This window comes from Lissotriton vulgaris, chromosome 5, assembly GCF_964263255.1.
Source record: "Lissotriton vulgaris chromosome 5, aLisVul1.2, whole genome shotgun sequence".
NCBI classification, from domain to species: Eukaryota; Metazoa; Chordata; class Amphibia; order Caudata; family Salamandridae; genus Lissotriton; species Lissotriton vulgaris.
Window position 1 is genome coordinate 1,104,116,555 of NC_141693.1, and position 20,505 is coordinate 1,104,137,059.

The 20,505-nt window shown below is 44.0% G+C and overlaps 2 protein-coding genes across 4 annotated transcripts in view; both read right to left on the minus strand.

Annotated features, from left to right (window-relative positions):
• The window catches only part of BBIP1 (BBSome interacting protein 1), a 45,812-nt gene extending 41,747 nt beyond the window's left edge, over positions 1 to 4,065 (minus strand). Inside the window, exons 1-2 of one of the 3 annotated variants that reach the window (XM_086922781.1) lie at positions 3,951 to 4,054; positions 2,170 to 2,445 (exon numbers count right to left, since the gene is read on the minus strand). The gene's annotated coding sequence lies outside the window, so the exon portion shown is untranslated. Of the gene's footprint in view, positions 1 to 2,169; positions 2,446 to 3,946 lie in introns of all 3 variants that reach the window. The other 2 variants (XM_086922780.1, XM_086922779.1) reach the window with 2 other exon arrangements.
• On the minus strand, positions 1,111 to 19,455 carry LOC147712058 (uncharacterized). Its single transcript, XM_086919585.1, has 3 exons — positions 18,090 to 19,455; positions 17,229 to 17,908; positions 1,111 to 1,170 (listed from the first exon to the last, which is right to left on the minus strand). Exons 1-3 carry the CDS (start codon positions 19,453 to 19,455, stop codon positions 1,111 to 1,113), a joined length of 2,106 nt encoding a protein of 701 aa, XP_086775711.1.
• Between the last annotated feature and the right edge of the window lie 1,050 nt (positions 19,456 to 20,505).

Genomic DNA, 20,505 nt, shown 5'->3' on the forward strand with positions numbered 1-20,505 from the left:
AGCATAGCAAAACAAAGCATAGCATAATAAAACACAACAAAACATAGCATAGCATAACAAAGCATAGCAGAGCAAAACATAGCATAACAAAGCATAGCATAGCATAAGAAAACACAGCATAGCATAATATAGCATAGCAAAACATAGCATAGCATAACAAAACATAGCATAGCATAGCATAACAAAACAGCATAGCATAGCATAACAAAACAAAAAATAGGATAGCAAAACAAAACATAGCACAGCATACAGCATCACTCAGCACCACCACAGCATCACTCTGTGGCACCACAACATCACTGAGCTCCACCACAGCATCAATCTGTGCAACCATTCAACAACAACGGGTTCAAATATGTTATCTCAATGTTTCAAGCTTTATTACAAATGTAAGAAAAAGATGTTAATATTGGACATATGTTCTTGGATTTTCGTCACAATAAAATACACTGAACATAATCTTCACAAATGTTATTTACAAAAGTTTAAGCTATTGCCATTATAAATTACAATAACTTATATTTAAGTATTAATTATTTTAAAAAAATCATAAACCATTGTTATTTTTAATATCAATACATGTAAGTCACGTAAATACAACACACATTGCATTACAAATGCTATAGGTGTCACATTTGCGAAAGTTATAACTATTGGCATGGTAAATGACAAAGCTAATAATTTCGCTATTTTCAAAAACAAAACCTAAATAAAAAAAATTGTCATTTACAATACCAATAGCTCTAACTTTCCTAATACGAGACCTATTGCATTGCAAATGCTTGTTTTTTTATAGGGTGGGGGACGAAAACCCGGCCTCAGGAGTACTTTATTTGCGTCTTTTGTAGCAGGAGGTGCTCTGCTACAAGCAACTGAGTTCTCTTATCAGGCTACAGGAGCAACCCATAAACCTATGGAAACCTGGTTAAGATACAGTATTAAGGCAATAATGGTTCTCAATTGGTATCTTTTAGTAAGATCATTTTTCAATAGAAAGACTAAATAGCCTATATGCTTCATAGTATATAAAAAATAAAATCACACTAATCCATCTTAATTGAGATGAATAGCTATTTATATATTCATTTTTTAAACAAAGTCCATGAGAAGTCACATTGCAAATTGCAACACAATGCAGTGTGTTCCATTGCTGAAGCCAAACCGATACAACTATCAGAAAGTTAAACAAAGGTTAATGTATGAGTAACAAACAACTCCAAAAGTTCTCTAAACATTCCAATTTGAAGTTAGAAAAGTTATTTGTTTGTTACCAGGGGTGTCTGCAACATTTCGACCCGATACCAGGGTCTCCCCAGAACTAAGAAGTGACATCCTGTCAGTACGGATAGAAAGAATTGGTAAATGATGGTGGTTTAAGTGGTGTGCTAGTAGGATATTTAATAAAAAGGAGTTACCGGAAAGTCCCTGGATTACAGGGATTAGAATTCAAAGTCATACAGAGTGGCACACATGCACACCCTGATGTGAAATTTGAAAGGTAAGTAAGTACTTACTCACGGTGCAAGCCTGTAATGACAAAAACAAAGGGGAAGATTTATGTTAACTGGCGCACCCCCAGGGATGCGCCAGTTAACGTGCGCCACAGCTCCGCCACCCATGGTGCGCCGCATTTATAATGCGGCGCACCATGGTGCAAAAACGGCACAGATGCGTGACGCATCTGTGCCGGAAATGTGGCGCATTGCTGGAGTTGCGTCGCAAGCGCGACGCAGCTCCAGCAAGGCATGGGGTTACACCATCTGCACAATGCTGCGTCAAGACCTACGCCTGCTTCAAGCAGGCGCAGGGTTTTGACGCAGCATTGCCCTGAAAGTGACTGAGTGAAATCTCATAGATTTCACTCAGCCACTTTCAGGAGGCGTTCCTGCGCAGGAACGCCCCCCCTCCCCCCCTGCGCAGGAACGCCTCCTTATGGAGCAGTGCTTTACAACGTGACGCATCTCCTAGATGCGTCACGTTGTAAATAGGGCGCATTGTTTGCGCCGCAGTTGCGTCAAATAAAGTGACGCAATTGCGGCGCAAAGAGGCGCAGCGGCCTCATAAATCTGCCCCATAGTACGTAGAGATAGTGGTCGTGTTCCCAAAGTCCAAATTTTAAAGAATTACACATTACGGGCCCCGTACATTTGTACTACTCTTTTGACTCACCTCTGGAAGACAGCTCGTATGCACAAACAGAAGCACAATCGGCCGAAGGACTAAAGAGCGGCAAGTGTAGTAAAGGTTCCAATATAACTGAGGACAGCGTAGAGGAACCGAAGGGTCTGATGGAAGCCTGCACTTTAAGTGCGCTTGAAGAATTGAAAAGAAACCCAGTCGAATTGTCAACTAAACTCCATGAAAATAACAGGATCTTGGAGTATGGAGTGCTCCGATGGCACGGCAGGCAGTGTCGATGGGAACACACCACTCGCTCAGGATGCTCTATGAGGAAGGAATTAAAAGGGAGGCTTGAAAGCGGAATGCAATCCAGGCCTCATTGTTAACAGATAAAAAGGACGTTAGTTCACAATCGCGGGAACACAGTCGAACAATGTGCAGTTACAGGTATAAATATATGCAGAGCTACAACAATTTAATAATGATCATAACATGTTGTCAAAGGCCAAGACGCACATGTATTCAGGCATTAAACAGAAGCAACAGTGCAATGATAATTAGATTGAAAGTTCAGAGACCAAGGGGCAGATTTATGAGTTCTGGCGCATCTCTGCAAATCAGCAGGGATGCACCAGAACTGATGCGTCACGCAATTCCCTCCTTGCGGCACCACAGATGCGCTGCATTTACAATGCGGCGCACCATGGTGCAAGGAAGGGCAGATGCGTGATGCATCTTGTGGTGTACGGGCGGCGCATTGCTGGAGTAGCGTCGCAAGTGCGAGGCAACTCCTGCAATGTACAGAGGCCACCTATACATAACGTGGTGCGTCACTCCTTACGCCTGCTTCAAGAAGGATTTGACCCAGCAGTGTCGTAAAACTGACTCAGTGAAATCTTGTAGATTTCACTGCGTCAGTTTTACGGGGCTTTCCTACGAGGGAACGCCCACCCTGCGACAGAACGCCCACATGAAACCTGACGCAGGTTTCATGTGGCGCAGGGCTTTACAACGTGACGCATCTGCCTAGATGCGTCACGTTGTAAATAGGTCGCAGGGATGCGCCACGTTTCCGCGCCGTTGCGTGGCGTAAGCGTGGCGCAAGTCCGACATAAATCTGCCCCCAAGTGCTCCTATCAGCAGCCCATTCAAATAGGAGGTTCAGCCGCGCGCTGTTAGATCCATGCTTAAATGGGGTGTATTAATCATGAGGTCAGAAATAAAACCCCTCTATTCCCCAAGCAAGTTGATCCCTTTTGTAATGGAACTACAGTCACTACACACACGGATCCATCTTGGAATGACCATGAGCTTGTTCAGCACGAACACGGTCCTCGGAGGAGATGCGCTTCTATCGCCTCTCAGTGGTTCCTGATGCGCGGCGCCCCTGGCTGCTTTGGACGGCGCACAGATTGGGAACCACTGCGTCAATATGCATTCACGTTTGTTCGACTCACTTTTAACACAGTTGCTCTGTTACTTCCTTTTTGGTTGCGGGTCTTTTAAAATGCAACAACGTGCAAAAATGTGTCAAGTGGACCAGCTACCGGTACCTCCGCGACCCATTGACAGCATTCGCTGCACTGCACTAGTATCACCTTCATTTTTGTTTTGAAACGATGACAAGCAGTAAATTACAGCAAATTAGATATGGTTGAGTGAGAGTGGATGAAAGGCTGTGTGTAAGAGTATCGATGAAAGTGAGTTAGATAAGTTAAATATGAATCGAAAAATGCTAGGGGAGACTAGAGTATAGAAAAGGGATTTTTGGGTGAAGGACTGTTGTCATGATACAAGACAAATAATTAAAACGTGTCCAGATTACTTACAAAGACTCTCAGTGAATTCTGCCAAATGCCCGCTGTCCCTTGTTGATATTTTAACGGATAAAAACAATCCCAAATCTTAGCGACTTCCGGATCCAACCACAGCCAATCACACGGCAAAAGGAAATCGCCAGGCAGTGGGTGGGTCTCGTAATGTGTAAAGATTCCTGGGATTGGCGCGTCCTCTGCATTTCAGCCAATCGTAGCGCGCAGCAGAGCATTACGAGGTACTCATTGGCTGTAGGTACGTACATGCGTCAACGGTGCATAATCACTGATCGTTCAATAGTATTGGGGGCATATTTTAAGGGTTAATCCTTGATGTGTAGTAGTGGTTGATGGGAACTCGGGTGGTAGTTGGCGTATCAGTTTAAAACATTACTGACCTCAGGTGGAGAACATTAGTTATTGTCGGACCTTTTTGACGGGTCATTCATCCGAGGCGTCAGTGGGATTTCAAACGGAATTCACGTCAGAAGCAGGGTTGCAGCCCAATGGCGGCGAGGAAGGTTCTGCTGGATTTTGCTTGCAGCACGCCAACAGTTATGCATCAGGAGTTAGGCTAAGCTAAAGCATTTCACTTCACTGCAGCATCATTCATTGGTCATGCATATATATCTCCCTGACTTACTTTGGGGGTCATGAGGCGCTTCAAACTTACCTTGTGTGCAGCACTGAATATCTGCACTGCTGCTAAGCACATACATGCCAACATTTCAGAAGAGCAAAGTGGGAGATTTTTTTTAAAAATCAGGAGAATGGGGCCTTTAATCGAGTTACACTGTCATGTATGGGCTTTGGAAGTGTACTACTGCAGGGTCGGACATTTGAAGAAACACAAATGCACGTTTTAATGTTATCTTTCAGCAGCATGGAGCACAATGGCAGGCAGAGAGGTGGCAGGTTGCTCGTAGTGCATTCAAACCCCCCCACCCCCACCCTCCCCTAAAACAGCTTCCCGGGCACACACACACAGCGCCCCCAGTACTTCACTGGTCTTTAAAAGACCATGCGCTTGTTAATGGGGCTGTGTTGGCTTTCACCCCTTCTAGAGCCCCTGCATCGCCACTCTGACAATTGCTGGAAGAATTAGCTTGTTACACAATACCAAGCCCTGTCAGCTGAAACCCCAGAGGAATCGGGTTTTTGATTGCAGTTATCGGGAGGCGGGAGACTAGCCCTGAAATCGGTAGTCTCATGCCTGAATCGGGAGGGTTGGCATGTCTGGCTAAGCATAGGAAGGAATTTAGCCTGCAGGTGCCGGGCCTGGAGGACTCGTCATGGTGGCAGGGCACACTGGGATACATTAAGGGCTCCAGTGGAGGATTGGTGCAGTCTACCCACTATTTCCACGGGGTCGACACCCTCTACCCTGCTGCAAAGTTGGCCCCGGCTTGCAGCGAAGTGCCACATATGCAGAACTTGACCTGGTGTAATTTTCTGACACAGGACACTTTCTGTGGCACCTGCACACTTTCTGCTTTTGTTCCGGGCAGTAACATGCTGGCGTGGAAGGGGCTAATCGGAGTCCAGCCGGGCCCATGTCTAAAGCCAAAGTTAAGTGGCCATTACGCCTCTTTTTGTTGGAGTATCCTAGCTAGGAGCTATCAGGAGCCTCGCATGTAGATTAAATGGAGGGGAAACAAAGGCTCAGGTACTTAAGAGAGATGCTTTTGACTTTGTTCAGTCCCTATATATTTATTTATTTATTTATTTAATCCATTTTTATAAAGCGCCAACTTTACCCGAAGGTATCGGAGCACTGTACATTAACCAGTTACATTACAAGAGAGAACTGTTACAGGAATGGAACAAAACAAAAGTAGCAGGCCGTAGAATCAAAATAATGCAGGCAAACGGAACACAATATCAAACGCAGCAAGCACAGAATGTACAAACAAAATATAAATATATATGACAAATTTACAATGACTAAAGTACTTCCTAGTGGGGTCTGAGGAGGCGATTAGTTCTGAAAGTGTCTTTGGAATAGAAGAGATTTGAGGTCTGGTTTGAAGATCTGGATGGAGGTGATGGCACGGAGCGAAGGAGGAAGCGAGTTCCAGATTCTCATCGCATTACCTGAGAACGATTGTGTCATCAATTTTTCCCTTTTGAAGGAGGAGGGCTCAAGAAGGAACTTTTCCGTATTCCGAGAAGGTCTTGAGCCTCCAGACAATATCAGTTTATTCGCCAGATAGCGATAGGAGGAAGAGTGCAAATCTTTGTGGGTGATGCACGCCGTTTTGTAGATAGCTCTAGCCTCGATGGGAAGCCATCGGAGTGGATAGGAGTGATGTGGTCACTTCGTTTGGACCCTGAAATGAAGCAAGCTACTGAGTGGAGGAGAGGATGGATTTGAGGGGGGAGAGGTGAGAATTGGGAAGGCCAGTCAGAAGAGAATTACAATAATCCAGTCTAGAGAGAACTAGCGATTGGACCAAGGTTTTTAGGTCATTCTCCTGGAAGAACTGACAAATTCCCCATAGAAGGCGCAGCTGAAAACGTGCACTCTTGGCAATGGAATTGATGTGTGAGATCAGGTTGAGTCTTTTGTCAAGTATGACACCTAAGGATTTAGCGCAGTCCACAATGATGGGTTTACTGTTGAGTAATTTTAACTGATCCATCCAGGATTGAACAGGAGGCAGGGAGAGAGAGCTAGATAAGAGGAGGAAGTCTGTTTTGGAGGGATTGAGAATGAGTTGGTGAACTAACATCCAGTTGTGAATAGAGTTAAGAGTAGAGTTGAGTAGTGAGAGATCATGAGGGGAAGTCACCTTGAGGTAGATTTGGGTGTCATCCGCATAGAGATGATAGAGGATTCCAAATTTGCTTAGGAGGTTCCCTAATGATTCCAGATAGAGATTAAACCAAGTGGGAGCAAGGATAGAACCTTGAGGGACGCCTTGACCAACCACCAGTGGAGCTGGGAGAATGTTCGTAATCTTGATCATTTGGGATCTGTCCGAGAAGAAAGAGGCAAACCATTTAAGTACTGGGCCTTCCAAGCCCATTCTCTGTTGAAGAATGTTAAAGAGGGTGTTGTGATTGACAGTGTCAAAAGCTGCAGAGAGGTCAAGAACAATCAGAAGGCACGATTCCCCCGAAACGAGAATATGCAGCGCATCATCGATCACTTGCAGCAGGGCTGTTTCCGTGCTGCAATTTTGAATAAAGCCTGACTGGAACATGTTGAGGAGATTATTGTCCATAATGTGTTGGGAAAGTTGTTTTGCAACGCATTTTTCTGTGATCTTTGAAAGAAAAGGGAGATTGGTGATTGGGCAAAAGTTATAGAGGTCGTTTGCATCTGCAGAGGTTTTTTTTAGAAGTGGGGTAACCTGTCCTGTTTTGAGGACCACTGGGAGGGATCCTTGACTGAGGAAGAGATTGACTAGCCTGGTCCAGTAGGAGAGAGTGTTAGTATATAAATCAATGGCGATGCCACTGGGTATGGGGTCAGAAGAATGGTTGGAGGGTTTGGTTTCACGGATGCATTTGAGGAGATCATCCTCCGAGACAGCGGCAAAGTTCTGCCAAGTGACTAAGGATTTTCGTCCTCAATGGGGGTGGGGTGGGTGACCTGTTCCACCAGAGATTTTACCTTTTAATCGAAGAATAAAACTAACTCAGTTGCTTTCTTTGAGGCATCCTCAGGCTTGATGGTTTGGGGAGAGCAATTTGGGTTTTTGATGAGGTCAAAAAGTTTTTGGGGTCTGTTTTTAGCAGAATCGAGGAGGGATCTGAAATGTGATGTTTTATCCTGAAAGATGTATTTGTGGTATTTGGATCTTGCTGGACGTAAAAGTGAGAGGTTGGAGGTGGATGGAGAATGTCTCCAGTGCTTCTCCAAGATTCTAAGATTGTTCCTTTCGTCATAGAGAGCTTTATTGAACCAAGGAGCTGATGGGGTGGGTCTTTTCCTTTTGCTTTGGAGTGGAACAACCGTGTCGATTTCGACAGCAAGGACTAGGAGGCAATGGGGAGTGAGATTGTTGACATCCGTAATGTGGTCTAGACTAGGAAGTGAACGCATAGCAGAATCACATAGAGTCCCAAGATCAATGTTTTTTGTGTTGCGGAACCACGTAGAGGCTCTTTTAGGTTGTCCGAGAGTTAAAATGTCTGAGAGGTGAAAACCGAAGGGAATGAGGAAATGGTCAGACCAGTCAATACGGATGAGTGGAGCAGTGGTAATCTGGTCTGATTTGGATATAACAAGGTCCAGAATTTAGCCCTTGGCATGAGTTATTTCTGAGCAGTGTTGGGCAAGATCGTTAGCTGAGAGAAAAGTTGCAAGCTTGTTGGCAGCCGAGTCTTCCACGGAGCCCCAGTGGAGATTGAAATCACCTAGGAAGATCTGCTTGTCGCTTTGTGAATATTGGTCACTAAAGAAGTCGATGAATTCCTCCATGAAGGAAGAGCAATTACCAGGCGGGTGGTAGATGATATGGAACCTGAAGGGTGAGCCATGATGAACTTGGAATTCTAGGGAAAGGCATTCGAAGGTGCGAAAGAGGATGGTGGGAAAGGCTTTGATTTGGAGGGCGTTTCTGAAAATAATCTCAACACCTCCCCCGATCTTGCCTGTTCTGTCGTTTCTGAGGATAGAGTAGTCAGTAGGAATCAAAAAATCAAATGAAGTGTGAGAGGAGTCATTAAACCAGGTCTCAGTGAGAAAGAGCATGTCGAGATTGTGGTGAGTGATAGTGTCAGAGATTTCCAGTTTGTGTTTGGTTGCAGATCTGCAGTTATGGAGCATACAGTGTAGCTCTGATGCAACTGTTTTGGTGATGTGAGTGACTGGACTGATGAGGGATATGCATACACTGAAAGAATGTCAGATGTGTTGGTCACCCAAGTATTTACACGAATAACAATTTAAATACTTCTATTTTATTTATCTTGTAGCTCTTTAGCACTATAGTAGTGCTTATGCGCTATAAAAGAAAATAAACAAAATAGTGGTATTTGAATTATCTGTGTGTGTGATGTAAAGCGCTCTGACACCCTACATTGGAATGAGTAGTGTCATTATTATTCCCTGAGATTTAGCTTGCACACAAATATCTCAGCAGCAGGAGCATTAACCCCATAAAGAATGTTAAAATACAGACATTACAACAATTAAGCAGAATAGATTTACTGCCACGTTTCTCCTTGTTGGCAATTTCTTAGTGGCAGGGTTTAAAAATAAATAAATGTATAAGTTGAAGCCCAGATGTTGAGCTGGGATTGTGTTAATACTCTGGTGAAACCGCCATGCAAAATCTAAATCATTAAATATCGTAATGCAACCTTTGTACTCCTGATAGACCTGCTAAACATATGTGAGGTCTTAAGATCTGATGCTACTTCCTGTGATGCCACATGTGGTCATGCGCCCTGATGTCACTTACTGAAGAACAAAAAAGATGCCCACACCCTCTTGGCTTAGTATAAACCCAATCTAAAGGATACCAAGTGCAAATTTATGAAACTTGGTAAGGTACTTTTATTTATACCTGTTACTCATATTATTTTTTTAATTATTTTTATAAGAACTTTTTATGTTTTGGCAAAAAAAGATACACACATATTTAACACATTCATCTACAATTGATAAACTTTTCAAAGGGAAAATAAATTTAAAACAGTACCGCAATAACACAGAACATACACATTGTAAACAAACAGTTCATAAATTTTGTCAAAAATAAATTGATACTTGTAGACAAAACAAAGCAAAGTGCGACCAAGAGCAAACACAAAATATATAGGAATCAGTAAATCACTCAATAATACTAATGGCTCTTGTAAATGTGCCGACGCGTTTCAGGTTCGAACAGCAAGTTTTCGAACCCTCATCAGGGCTTTGTTAGTTTGTCTGTGTAAAACACAAAAATAATAAAGTTTTATTGAAAATCTGAGTGCCTCAGTTTGTACCATCTCATATTAATAAAAGCGATTTGAAAAATACCTGTTTCAATCAAGTAGTGCGTTTTAGTTACATGGATCAGGGGGACAATGCTTCGAGCTTCCGATCTAAAAAGAGCGAAGCATAGTTTGTATCAGGGCTTAAACTCGTTTTACTTCGCCAATATCATATGGGAAAGGGGTCCCATAAATCCACCTACCTCACTACGCATCATCCGACGCCTTGTGAAGGGAGGAGGTTGTGGTCTTTAAGTCAATCGACCTGATTGAATAGAAATGAAATTGTTACACAGCCGTGTAACATGGCGCAAAAGCGGGTATCAACCATAGCTAAATGAATCCCATACCTTCTTTTATATTTCAGAGAGGAGACGGTCTCCTGTAGGTGCTGGCACTACGCTTCGATGAAAAAGCCTATTTAGAAAAACATGAAGACATGACTACAAATCAGACCAACGGCCGGGAAATTCAGCACTTCTTGTCGGTCGATAGAACAAATCATATGGCACACTGTAACGCACCTGTAATCCGGTTTGGATTCAGGTGCGCGTTTTAACAGCCCACGAACTGTCCGTGGGCTGTTAAAACGCGCACCTGAATCCAAACCGGATTACAGGTACGTTACAGTGTGCCATATGATTTGTTCTATCGACCGACAAGAAGTGCTGAATTTCCCGGCCGTTGGTCTGATTTGTAGTCATGTCTTCATGTTTTTCTAAATAGGCTTTTTCATCGAAGCGTAGTGCCAGCACCTACAGGAGACCGTCTCCTCTCTGAAATATAAAAGAAGGTATGGGATTCATTTGGCTATGGTTGATACCCGCTTTTGCGCCATGTTACACGACTGTGTAACAATTTCATTTCTATTCAATCAGGTCGATTGACTTAAAGACCACAACCTCCTCCCTTCACAAGGCGTCGGATGATGCGTAGTGAGGTAGGTGGATTTATGGGACCCCTTTCCCATATGATATTGGCGAAGTAAAACGAGTTTAAGCCCTGATACAAACTATGCTTCGCTCTTTTTAGATCGGAAGCTCGAAGCATTGTCCCCCTGATCCATGTAACTAAAACGCACTACTTGATTGAAACAGGTATTTTTCAATCGCTTTTATTAATCTGAGATGGTACAAACTGAGGCACTCAGATTTTCAATAAAACTTTATTATTTTTGTGTTTTACACAGACAAACTAACAAAGCCCTGATGAGGGTTCGAAAACTTGCTGTTCGAACCTGAAACGCGTCGGCACATTTACAAGAGCCATTAGTATCATTGAGTGATTTACTGATTCCTATATATTTTGTGTTTGCTCTTGGTCGCACTTTGCTTTGTTTTGTCTACAAGTATCAATTTATTTTTGACAAAATTTATGAACTGTTTGTTTACAATGTGTATGTTCTGTGTTATTGCGGTACTGTTTTAAATTTATTTTCCCTTTGAAAAGTTTATCAATTGTAGATGAATGTGTTAAATATGTGTGTATCTTTTTTTGCCAAAACATAAAAAGTTCTTATAAAAATAATTAAAAAAATAATATGAGTAACAGGTATAAATAAAAGTACCTTACCAAGTTTCATAAATTTGCACTTGGTATCCTTTAGATTGGGTTTATACTAAGCCAAGAGGGTGTGGGCATCTTTTTTGTTCTTCAGTCATATATGGTCCAGCCCCTTCCCTCAGTCCCACCCAAGGACCTAACTCCTTTTCTTTCGCATGATGTCACTTACTGGCATGTCACTTGCAGTGATGTCATACCCATTCTACCTAACTAGGCGAGTCCCCCCACTTTTTGTAGGACTTTAGGTATATATTGTATCTTTCCTGGGCGCAAAAAAGATTGTGCACAATCTGCCAGTTCTAATGGCCTCTCTGAGACACACTGTTGGTGCTGGATCTTCCCACGTGGGTGGGGCTGCTATTTGGGGTGTTGGGCTACAAACTGCTGCACCCCTGCCAGCACTGATACCTCACGAACAGCTGGCTGGGACAGTTTACTACCAGCCTCCTCTGTCTCGTCCTTGACACGCACCGAACTGATCAGCCCGAGGTGAGAGCCTGGCATTTAAAAAGTGCTGGAGCCTACCAGCCTTCCCTCACCTGCCAGGATTCCTCAGAGGAAGAAGGCGGCCTTGACTGTACAGTCCAAGAGAGAGAAACCACAGCCTGCTAGCAATGCAACAATGCTTGAGAACCATAGGTTGATACTCCAAAAAAGCATTGGTAACACCAACAGCCCTGAATTGTATTTGGTATATGTACAAAGAGCGAAAGGGTGGATTTGCTTTCTTGATCTGCACATCACAATGTGTACAGAATTCATGTAGATTTCAATATGTTATTCTCCAACCCTTGGATATTGTGTGCTAAAACAGTGCCAAATACTCATCCACCTAGAGTATTAACTTTTGGACCAACAAAGTAGTCCAAAACCAAATTCACCTCATAAACACTGCAGCACACCTTCGCAAAGTCACTATAGAAATAGTCCGAACAATTCAATTGTTGTCCAAAAAATGTTCAGTGTTGTTGCGTCCATTCAACAAGTGTGCTAAATGACACACAAATTTCTAGAAAGAGATCCAAATTTACGTAGAGATTTCAATAGTAAAACTTTATTCCAAATTTGCACAGCAGCCGACATGCGTTTCACCCGTCAGGGCTTCCACAAGGCTGCAAAAATTACATATAAAACATTGAATAATACCTAATCAATCGAAATACATGTATTATAAAACCACCTATATCATATTTAAATATTAACATCTCCAATGACAAAAATTTTCGCATTAATTTGCCAACCTCTACATGGGCCATTTTTAATTGATACATCTCTGGAAAAAAGGTCCCAATCCCCTTATGGAGAATGTGTTATACCTAGGGCGTTACATAGATGACATCCTAATGTTCTTGGCTGGAACAGGAGATACATTAGAGGATTTTTTGTATACATCAATGACAATCCATTCTATTTAACCTTTACCAAGGAACAGGGCACCTCTCGGATCAATTTCCTATATATCACCATTGTGGTAGATAAGGATAAATTACAGGCAGTGCCAGATTGAAAAGCTACGGCATATAATGCAACATTACACGCTAATAGTGCACATCCTCCCTCACAAATAAGATCTATTCCATATGGGGAGATGATAAGAACAAATAGAAATTGTGATATCAATAGATTAAATGAGGAACTAAATGCTGTAGAGAAAATATTCATTGCTAGGAGTTACAACACAGTAGATATTAGAAGAGCAGGCTATAAGATCAATAAAGTAGATAGAGTACATCTACTGGCAGGACGCACCAGTAAGAAAAACAAGACACGTATAAACAGGAAAATTAGGTTCATTACACCATACTCTAATGTGAGCAAAGAGTTGTTCAAAATATTAAGCAAAGATTGGCAACTACTAACTGATGACCTAAGTGTATTGGGACCTAAACCTATCATTACATATGAAAGAGGCAGAACTTTAAGACAATCTTTATACCCTAGCTCCATCTTAGCTACTACAAACAATACGTGGTTACTTGCCAAACCCAAGGTTTTTTTTTAAATGTGATACTTGTAGTGTCTGCTGATTTGCAATGAACAGAACCATGACCTTAAAATATAATACGGAAAGAATCTACACAGTAAACCAGTTTATTAACTGTAACACCAAATTTGTGATCTACTGTATAAAATGTATCTGTGGGAAGATGTACATAGGAAGTAACATAATACCGCTAAAGGAGAGGATACAGGAACATATAAGGGCGATACATAACAACAATGCCCAATATCCCTTGGCGTTCCAATTCAATAAGATGCATAAAATGACACAAATGATAAATATAGGCTTCCATGGTTTAGAGTCAGTCCTCCCTGGATTAAGAGGGGGTAATCAAACTACCAAACTACGTCATATGGAAAGCAAATAGATTATTACTCTGAGGGTTTTGAAACATGGAATCAACATTGATAAAGAATTGTTTGGATTTCTGTAATACAATCTATCCACTGTGGTTGAATCTTCTTCCTTTTGTGAATGTGTGGTGATAGTAAAAATTCTGATATATTACTGTATACTAACATCCTTATAGTCTGGATTCCTTCCAACAACATGTGGTGATTTGGATCATTGAACTGGATCGAACTTGAATTACCCCATGATGGACTGGTTAAATTATGTGGCGGTGTCCTCATATATTTATATTTAAAATGGCAAGTTATATGCTAACTAATTTTCCGTATAGAGTGGGTGATTTCAGTGAGGGTGTCTCTATTCCAACTTGGATATTCTGACATAGCTGTTTTGGAACACTCTTTTACACATCATCTGAATTAATGACATATACATTTTAAGATATGACTGGTACATGCTGTGTTTTGAGTGGACCCTGCTTAATTACCCCGTGTCGAGTGTCCCTTATTCAATCCTAATATGGCCACCATTTTCGTGCCCAGGTCTGGACCTTTCTGTCATGAATGAGAAATTTCCTAGTTACCACAAAGGAAAGTTTCAATTCTATTAAGGAGGCGGAGGCGAGGATTTTGCTAGTCCTTTTTCCATTTTATTGGACAGCAAGTTAGTAGTAAGAAAAAACACAATACACCAAGGACTACCCAAACCAACATGGCAGCGGTAGTCCTGGTAACATAACAGCCAATCAGAGTCCAACAGTAAGCATATAGGGAGTCCCGGCTGTTAGTCCTTCCTCTTTCTTGGGAGCTGCCGCAGGAAAGAAGTCATCCAACCACTAGTCCGCTTTTTGATCGGAGCCTAGGGAAGAGAAACAATAATAATAATATCTCGTCCAGAACAATGTCGAAGAATTCAAGAACATTGCAATGGAGTAAACAGAACGAATTGCAAAGAGAAATTAATCAGCATTGCACAGCTTATCAATGAGAACATTAAAACACAGAAAAGAGATACTTCCCTTAGACGAAGTAAAATCATCATAGTCCAGTCTCGGGAGGGAAGGCTCGATAAAGCCTGGGTGGGAAAATCCTCGCCTCCGCCTCCTTAATAGAATTGAAACTTTCCTTTGTGGTAACTAGGAAATTTCTCATTCTATGTCAGGAAGCGGAGGCGAGGATTTTGCTTGTTCAAAGCCTACTCACCACCAACGAAGCAGCCTCATGGATTGGCTTAAAGTAGAACTTTTTGAAAGTCGAATCCGAGGACCAATCCGCTGCATTCATGATATCTTCCAGGCGTCCACCTACCTGAATAGCCTTGGAAGCCATTGCACCTCTAGTGGAATGAGCCCCAAAGTCAGTGACGCTAATTCCAGCTTCAGACATAACCCACCTGACCCATCTGGCAATGGTGGGAGAGGAAACTGCCTTGAAAGGTTTCTTAACCGCAATAAGTAATTGTCTCTCGCCCGGAGGGCGGAGCTCAAGAGTAACATCTTCATATGTCTTAAGGCAACGAACAACACAGAGCTTTGGCGAATCTGGGAAAGCCGGGTAAGTTACTGACCTGGTATTACATTTAGTTCTTCTTGAAACAGTAAACGTAACCCCTTCTGGGGTAAAAACCCTGGCTGATATATCCAGTGCACGAACATCTGAAGCACGTTTACATGAAATCAGGCAGAGGAGAATCGCTAATTTGGCCGAAAGCTCCTTGCGGGAAAGGTACTGATTATCCTGCCAGGACTTTAGAAAATTCAAGACCACATTAACATCCCACAATCCTGTATAACAGGGTTCTGGGGGGCGCAAAAGGCGAATACCTTTAAGGAGTTTACAAACCCAAGGGTGCTCACCAACCGGAGAGCCATCAACAAGGGCATGCCCAGCAGATATAGCCGACCTGAAAGAATTAATGGTGCTGTACGCCAATTTCTTTTTGAAAAGATCAGCGAGGAAGTTAATCACGTCGGTGACAGAGGAGCCCATGGGATCCAGGTGTTTTCCCACACACCAACGAACCCATCTGTTCCATGCTGATCTATAACGTTTAGTGGTGTTAGGGGCCCAGGCTCCTCGAATGAGTAGCTCAGCGTCTCTCGAAAGCGAGTCACAAGACCAACGTCCCCTGAAATCCTCCATGCCATGAGACGTAGATGGCCCTGGAGAACCAGCGGATGCGGGTGACCCAATGGATCCGTCAGAATGTGGTCGAACGACGGAAGTCGAAGAGGCTTGTCCCAGGACAGTTCCAAAAGAGAAGGGAACCAGCATTGAGCTCTCCAGATCGGCGTGATCAGAATCAGAGAAGCTCTCTGTCTGCGGACCTGAGCCGCCACCCTTTGAATGAAAAGGAAGGGGGGAAACGCATAAGCTGGAAACTGGGAGCAGTCCTGTAGGAAGGCATCCACTGCTTCCGCCCCCGGATCCGGTTTCCAGCTGTAGAAGCGGGGTAGAAGGGCGTTCCACCTGGACGCAAATAAGTCCATCACTGGAAGACCCCAAAGGTCCGAAATTCTCCGGAATACTGAAGGATCCAGTCTCCAGTCGCTGGCATCCCGGAAATTCCTGGATTGCCAATCCGCTACTGTGTTCAGATCGCCTGGGAGATATTCCGCTGTGACAGAGATCTGGCGAAGAAGGCAATAGTTCCAAAAGTCTTTCGCAAGATCCGCTAGGACCTTGGAATGCGTGCCTCCCAACCGATTGATGTACCTGACAACAGTCGTGTTGTCCATTCGAAGAAGAACACAACACGAAACCTTGGTCGAGGTGAAGGAGCGGATTGCGAACGAGCCCGCAAGGAGCTCCAAGCAGTTGATATGGAGGTGAAGTTCCTCCTCCGTCCACCTGCCGCCCACCGAGAGTGAGCCGCAACGGGCGCCCCAACCCTGGCGACTGGCATCTGACTCGATCACAAGATCCGGACGGGAACCGAAAATCGCCTTCCCGTTCCCGGCATCCATGTGATCCAACCACCAAAGAAGCTCCGATCGGGCTTCCAGATTTAAGGAAATCAGTTCCGAGTAAGTGAGACCCTTGCGGAGATGAAACGCCTTCAGTCTCTGAAGAGCCCTGTAATGAAGAGTAAATAACAAAAGAGGGTTGCCAGTACTGATAACACACAAGTAATATGAATTCAAACACAGTACTTGAGGAAACATTCAAGACTGGATGCTAGTCAATAGCTTTTATTTTTATAAATAAAAATAAAAGCTATTGACTAGCATCCAGTCTTGAATGTTTCCTCAAGTACTGTGTTTGAATTCATATTACTTGTGTGTTATCAGTACTGGCAACCCTCTTTTGTTATTTACTATGACGGCTCAGCCATACTGATTAGAGCCAACCCCTAGTTGCTTATTGGCTGTAATGAAGAGGGCCTGGGAAAATGGCCTGGATCGATGAAGACAGTAAGCCCACAATCCTGGCCAGTTGGCGGAGGGATACCCGATCCCGCCGGAGAACCTTGCGAATCTCCTTCTTGATCTTGGAGATCTTTTCGGAAGGAAGGTGAAGAGTCGCATCCGTAGTTATGATCAGAAAGCCAAGGAAAGTCATTTCCTGTCGAGGAAAGAGATCCGACTTCTGGGCATTGATGATGAAGCCCAGAGACTGAAGAAGGGTTATTGTAACCTGAAGATGGTGAAGAAGGAGGTCTTTGGACTGACACATTAAAAGAATGTCGTCCAGGTAAACAATCAGACGAATCCCCAGGGTACGGAGATGCTCTACCACCGGGCGCAGGAGTTTGGTAAAGCACCAAGGTGCTGAGGAAAGACCAAAGGGAAGCGTACGAAATTCGTAAACCTGACTCTTCCACAGAAACTGGAGGAATCGACAGTGAGGAGGAAAGATTGGAACCGAAAGATAAGCATCTTTCAGATCCAAGCGAACCAACCAGTCGTTCTGTAACAGAAGGTCTCTCAAAAGATGGATGCCCTCCATCTTGAAGTGTCTGTAAATTAGCCACTCGTTGAAGGAGCGGAGGTTGATTACTGGTCTGAACCCTTTGCCTTTCTTTTCCACCAGGAAGATGTTGCTGAGGAAACCGTTTGGGTGAAGCACCGAGGGGATAATGGCGCCCTTTTGTAACATCGCCCAAACCTCTAAATCTACAAGCTCTTGTTCTGTGACAGAAAAAACTAGAGGACGAGGACGAGAAGGCTGAACGGGGGAACCGTAAAATTCGATGTGAAACCCCTGAACCGTCTCTAGAACCCAAGGATCTGAAGTTATTGACGCCCAGGCTTGGGGAAACAATGCTAACCTTCCCCCCATTTGAACCAGAGTGATGATACGAAATCTTACCATTAAATCCTCTGGAGTTGGACTGGAATCCACCACGTCCTCTGCCTTGGCCTCTGCCTCCTCTGGAGGGGTAAAAGGTACCCTGTCGTCCATCGTTCCAGCCGTTATTTCTTTTGTATTGGCCTCTATTGGGGCCTTGCTGGACCTGACGGCCGGAAGAGCGACCCCTGCCTCTGCCGGCCCCGCCAAAAACCTTCTTGGGAAAAAATCTTTTCATAGAAGCCTGAGCCTTGTCCAAAGCAGAAAAAGTTGCCACAAACTTCCCCAACTCCTTCACAAAGGGGTCACCAAACAAAGCACCCTGAGCAATAGGGCCTGCCTCAGAAGACGACAACTCTCCTAGTTTCGGATCAATCTTAAGCAGCAAGGATCGTCGCCGTTCCGCCGAAAGCGCGCAATTGGCATTGCCAAGAAGGCACATTGCCCGTTGCGACCAACCAGCAACATCATCAACTGACATCGGTAAACCCGACTCTTTAGAACGTTGGGCCACTTCAATTATTTTAGTGAGAGGGCCCACAACATCTAAGAGTTTATCCTGACAGGCTTTCCATGACCTATCTATACCCTTTTTAGGGTCCTTGATATATTTGGCGAAGAAGGTACACAACTTGGGATCAATCTCAGGGGTGCATGCCACTCTAAAGGGAAGGGAAGGGCGTGGGCACTCAGAGCGCAGGCGGAGGCGAACATCCTGAGGTAAAGGCTGTCGAAGCTTAGCTGCAACATAATCAGCTGTAGACTGCTCAGGAAACCACTCCGAAGACCTAGGTCTTACAATAGTAGATGGGTCGAACATATTAGGAGGCGCAAGATCACCCTCCGTAAGACTAGGAGCGCTGGGCTTTGGGCGCCAAGACCTGCTCACATCAGAAAAATCCTCTGAGGAAGCGTCCTCATCCTCATCCACATAATCGTCCTCCTCATCATCTCCCTCAATGGGGAACCCTTCCTCCGGGTCAAGGTCCTGGGTGGCAAAACCACCAGTCTCTCCGGGTGAGTCGTCCCCCCGGTAGGGTGCGCTTCTAAGCGTGCGCGCACTCTTACGGAACACTTCAGATAATTTATTGAAGCCCTCCAGGTGCCCCGCGTCACGCTTTCTGGCCGTACGTGGTAGAGCACACGGAACACCACTAGGCCCTGCCCCACTGTCCCCAAAAACGCCTGTATCATTCTTAAATACATGGGCTGACAGTCTGTTTACACTGTCCTGCAGAGGTGCCAGAGCTTGAGCTATCGCAGAAGAGAGAAGCCTGTCAACCTCTGCAGGAGGGTGCAAAGGGGTCAGTTGTGGCTGATCATTAGGAGCCACCACCTCGACAGTAGAAGGACCTGACTGCATATTAGCAGAAAAACTGGTACCCATACACAAACACCCCAACTATATATAAGGGGAAAACCCTTCACACAGGTACCACACAGGCTAACACAAGTGAAAAACCTGAAACACCAAAGTTCTGACTGAGATCAAATTAAAATTTATTAAATTCCAGTCAGAAAATACTTCTTGCCGCCGAAAAACGGCGTCAGTGTGAGGGAAGAGGCCAAAAAACGAAAGAAGCGCAGTGCCTCAGCGCGTTCCTACTCAAGCGCGAGGAGCGCTGAGGAGAACAGCTGATCGGCGTCAGAAGCCGACACCAAGATCGCGCACGCGCGAAGAAGAAACGCTCGGGCTGAAAGCCTACCGCGTTATAAACACAGCCTACAACAAAGGCAAAGTCAATATCAAACAAGCGATATCAAGATAATGCTGTCTACAATCACAACAAAAACTGCCACGACAAAGATATGAAAAGCGTGACTTATCTTGCCGAGGCAGCAATGGAGAAAGAGGAAGGACTAACAGCCGGGACTCCCTATATGCTTACTGTTGGACTCTGATTGGCTGTTATGTTACCAGGACTACCGCTGCCATGTTGGTTTGGGTAGTCCTTGGTGTATTGTGTTTTTTCTTACTACTAACTTGCTGTCCAATAAAATGGAGAAAGGACTAGCAAAATCCTCGCCTCCGCTTCCTGACATAGAATTCTACTGCGCTGGGTTATCCTGGATAGTTATGCTTTCTGGGCATTATGACGCTTCGCGGAAAATGTAGTAGTCGGCTTCATAGGTGACTAAATTTTTAGGGGTGAAAAATAGGTTAACAAAAACAAACTACTATGTATACCCTACACTATAGTATGGTGAATTCTGTCTACCTGGCTCTCCAAATATGGCTGCTACGTTGGAGTAGAACGGAGGACTCTGTAATTCTTAGTCCTCTTTCCATCACGATTCTCCCTCGAGTGGCTTTTGAAATAAAATGGTGTGTCAGGGATACGCGAGCGCCAGGCATACACAGAGAAAAGCTGTTGGGAAGCAGGACAGCAGGTTAGGAACGTACTTTGCACTAACCGTCTCTTCCCTCATATTATTG

Coding starts and splice junctions, on each gene's coding strand:
- LOC147712058 (XM_086919585.1), bottom strand. CDS start 19,455: ATGGGTACCAGTTTTTCTGCTAATATGCAGTCAGGTCCTTCTACTGTC. Junction 17,909..18,089: donor CAACTCCAGAGGATTTAATG/GTAAGATTTCGT, acceptor TTTCTGTCACAG/AACAAGAGCTTGTAGATTTA. Junction 1,171..17,228: donor AGGTTCTCCGGCGGGATCGG/GTATCCCTCCGC, acceptor ACTTTCTGATAG/TTGTATCGGTTTGGCTTCAG.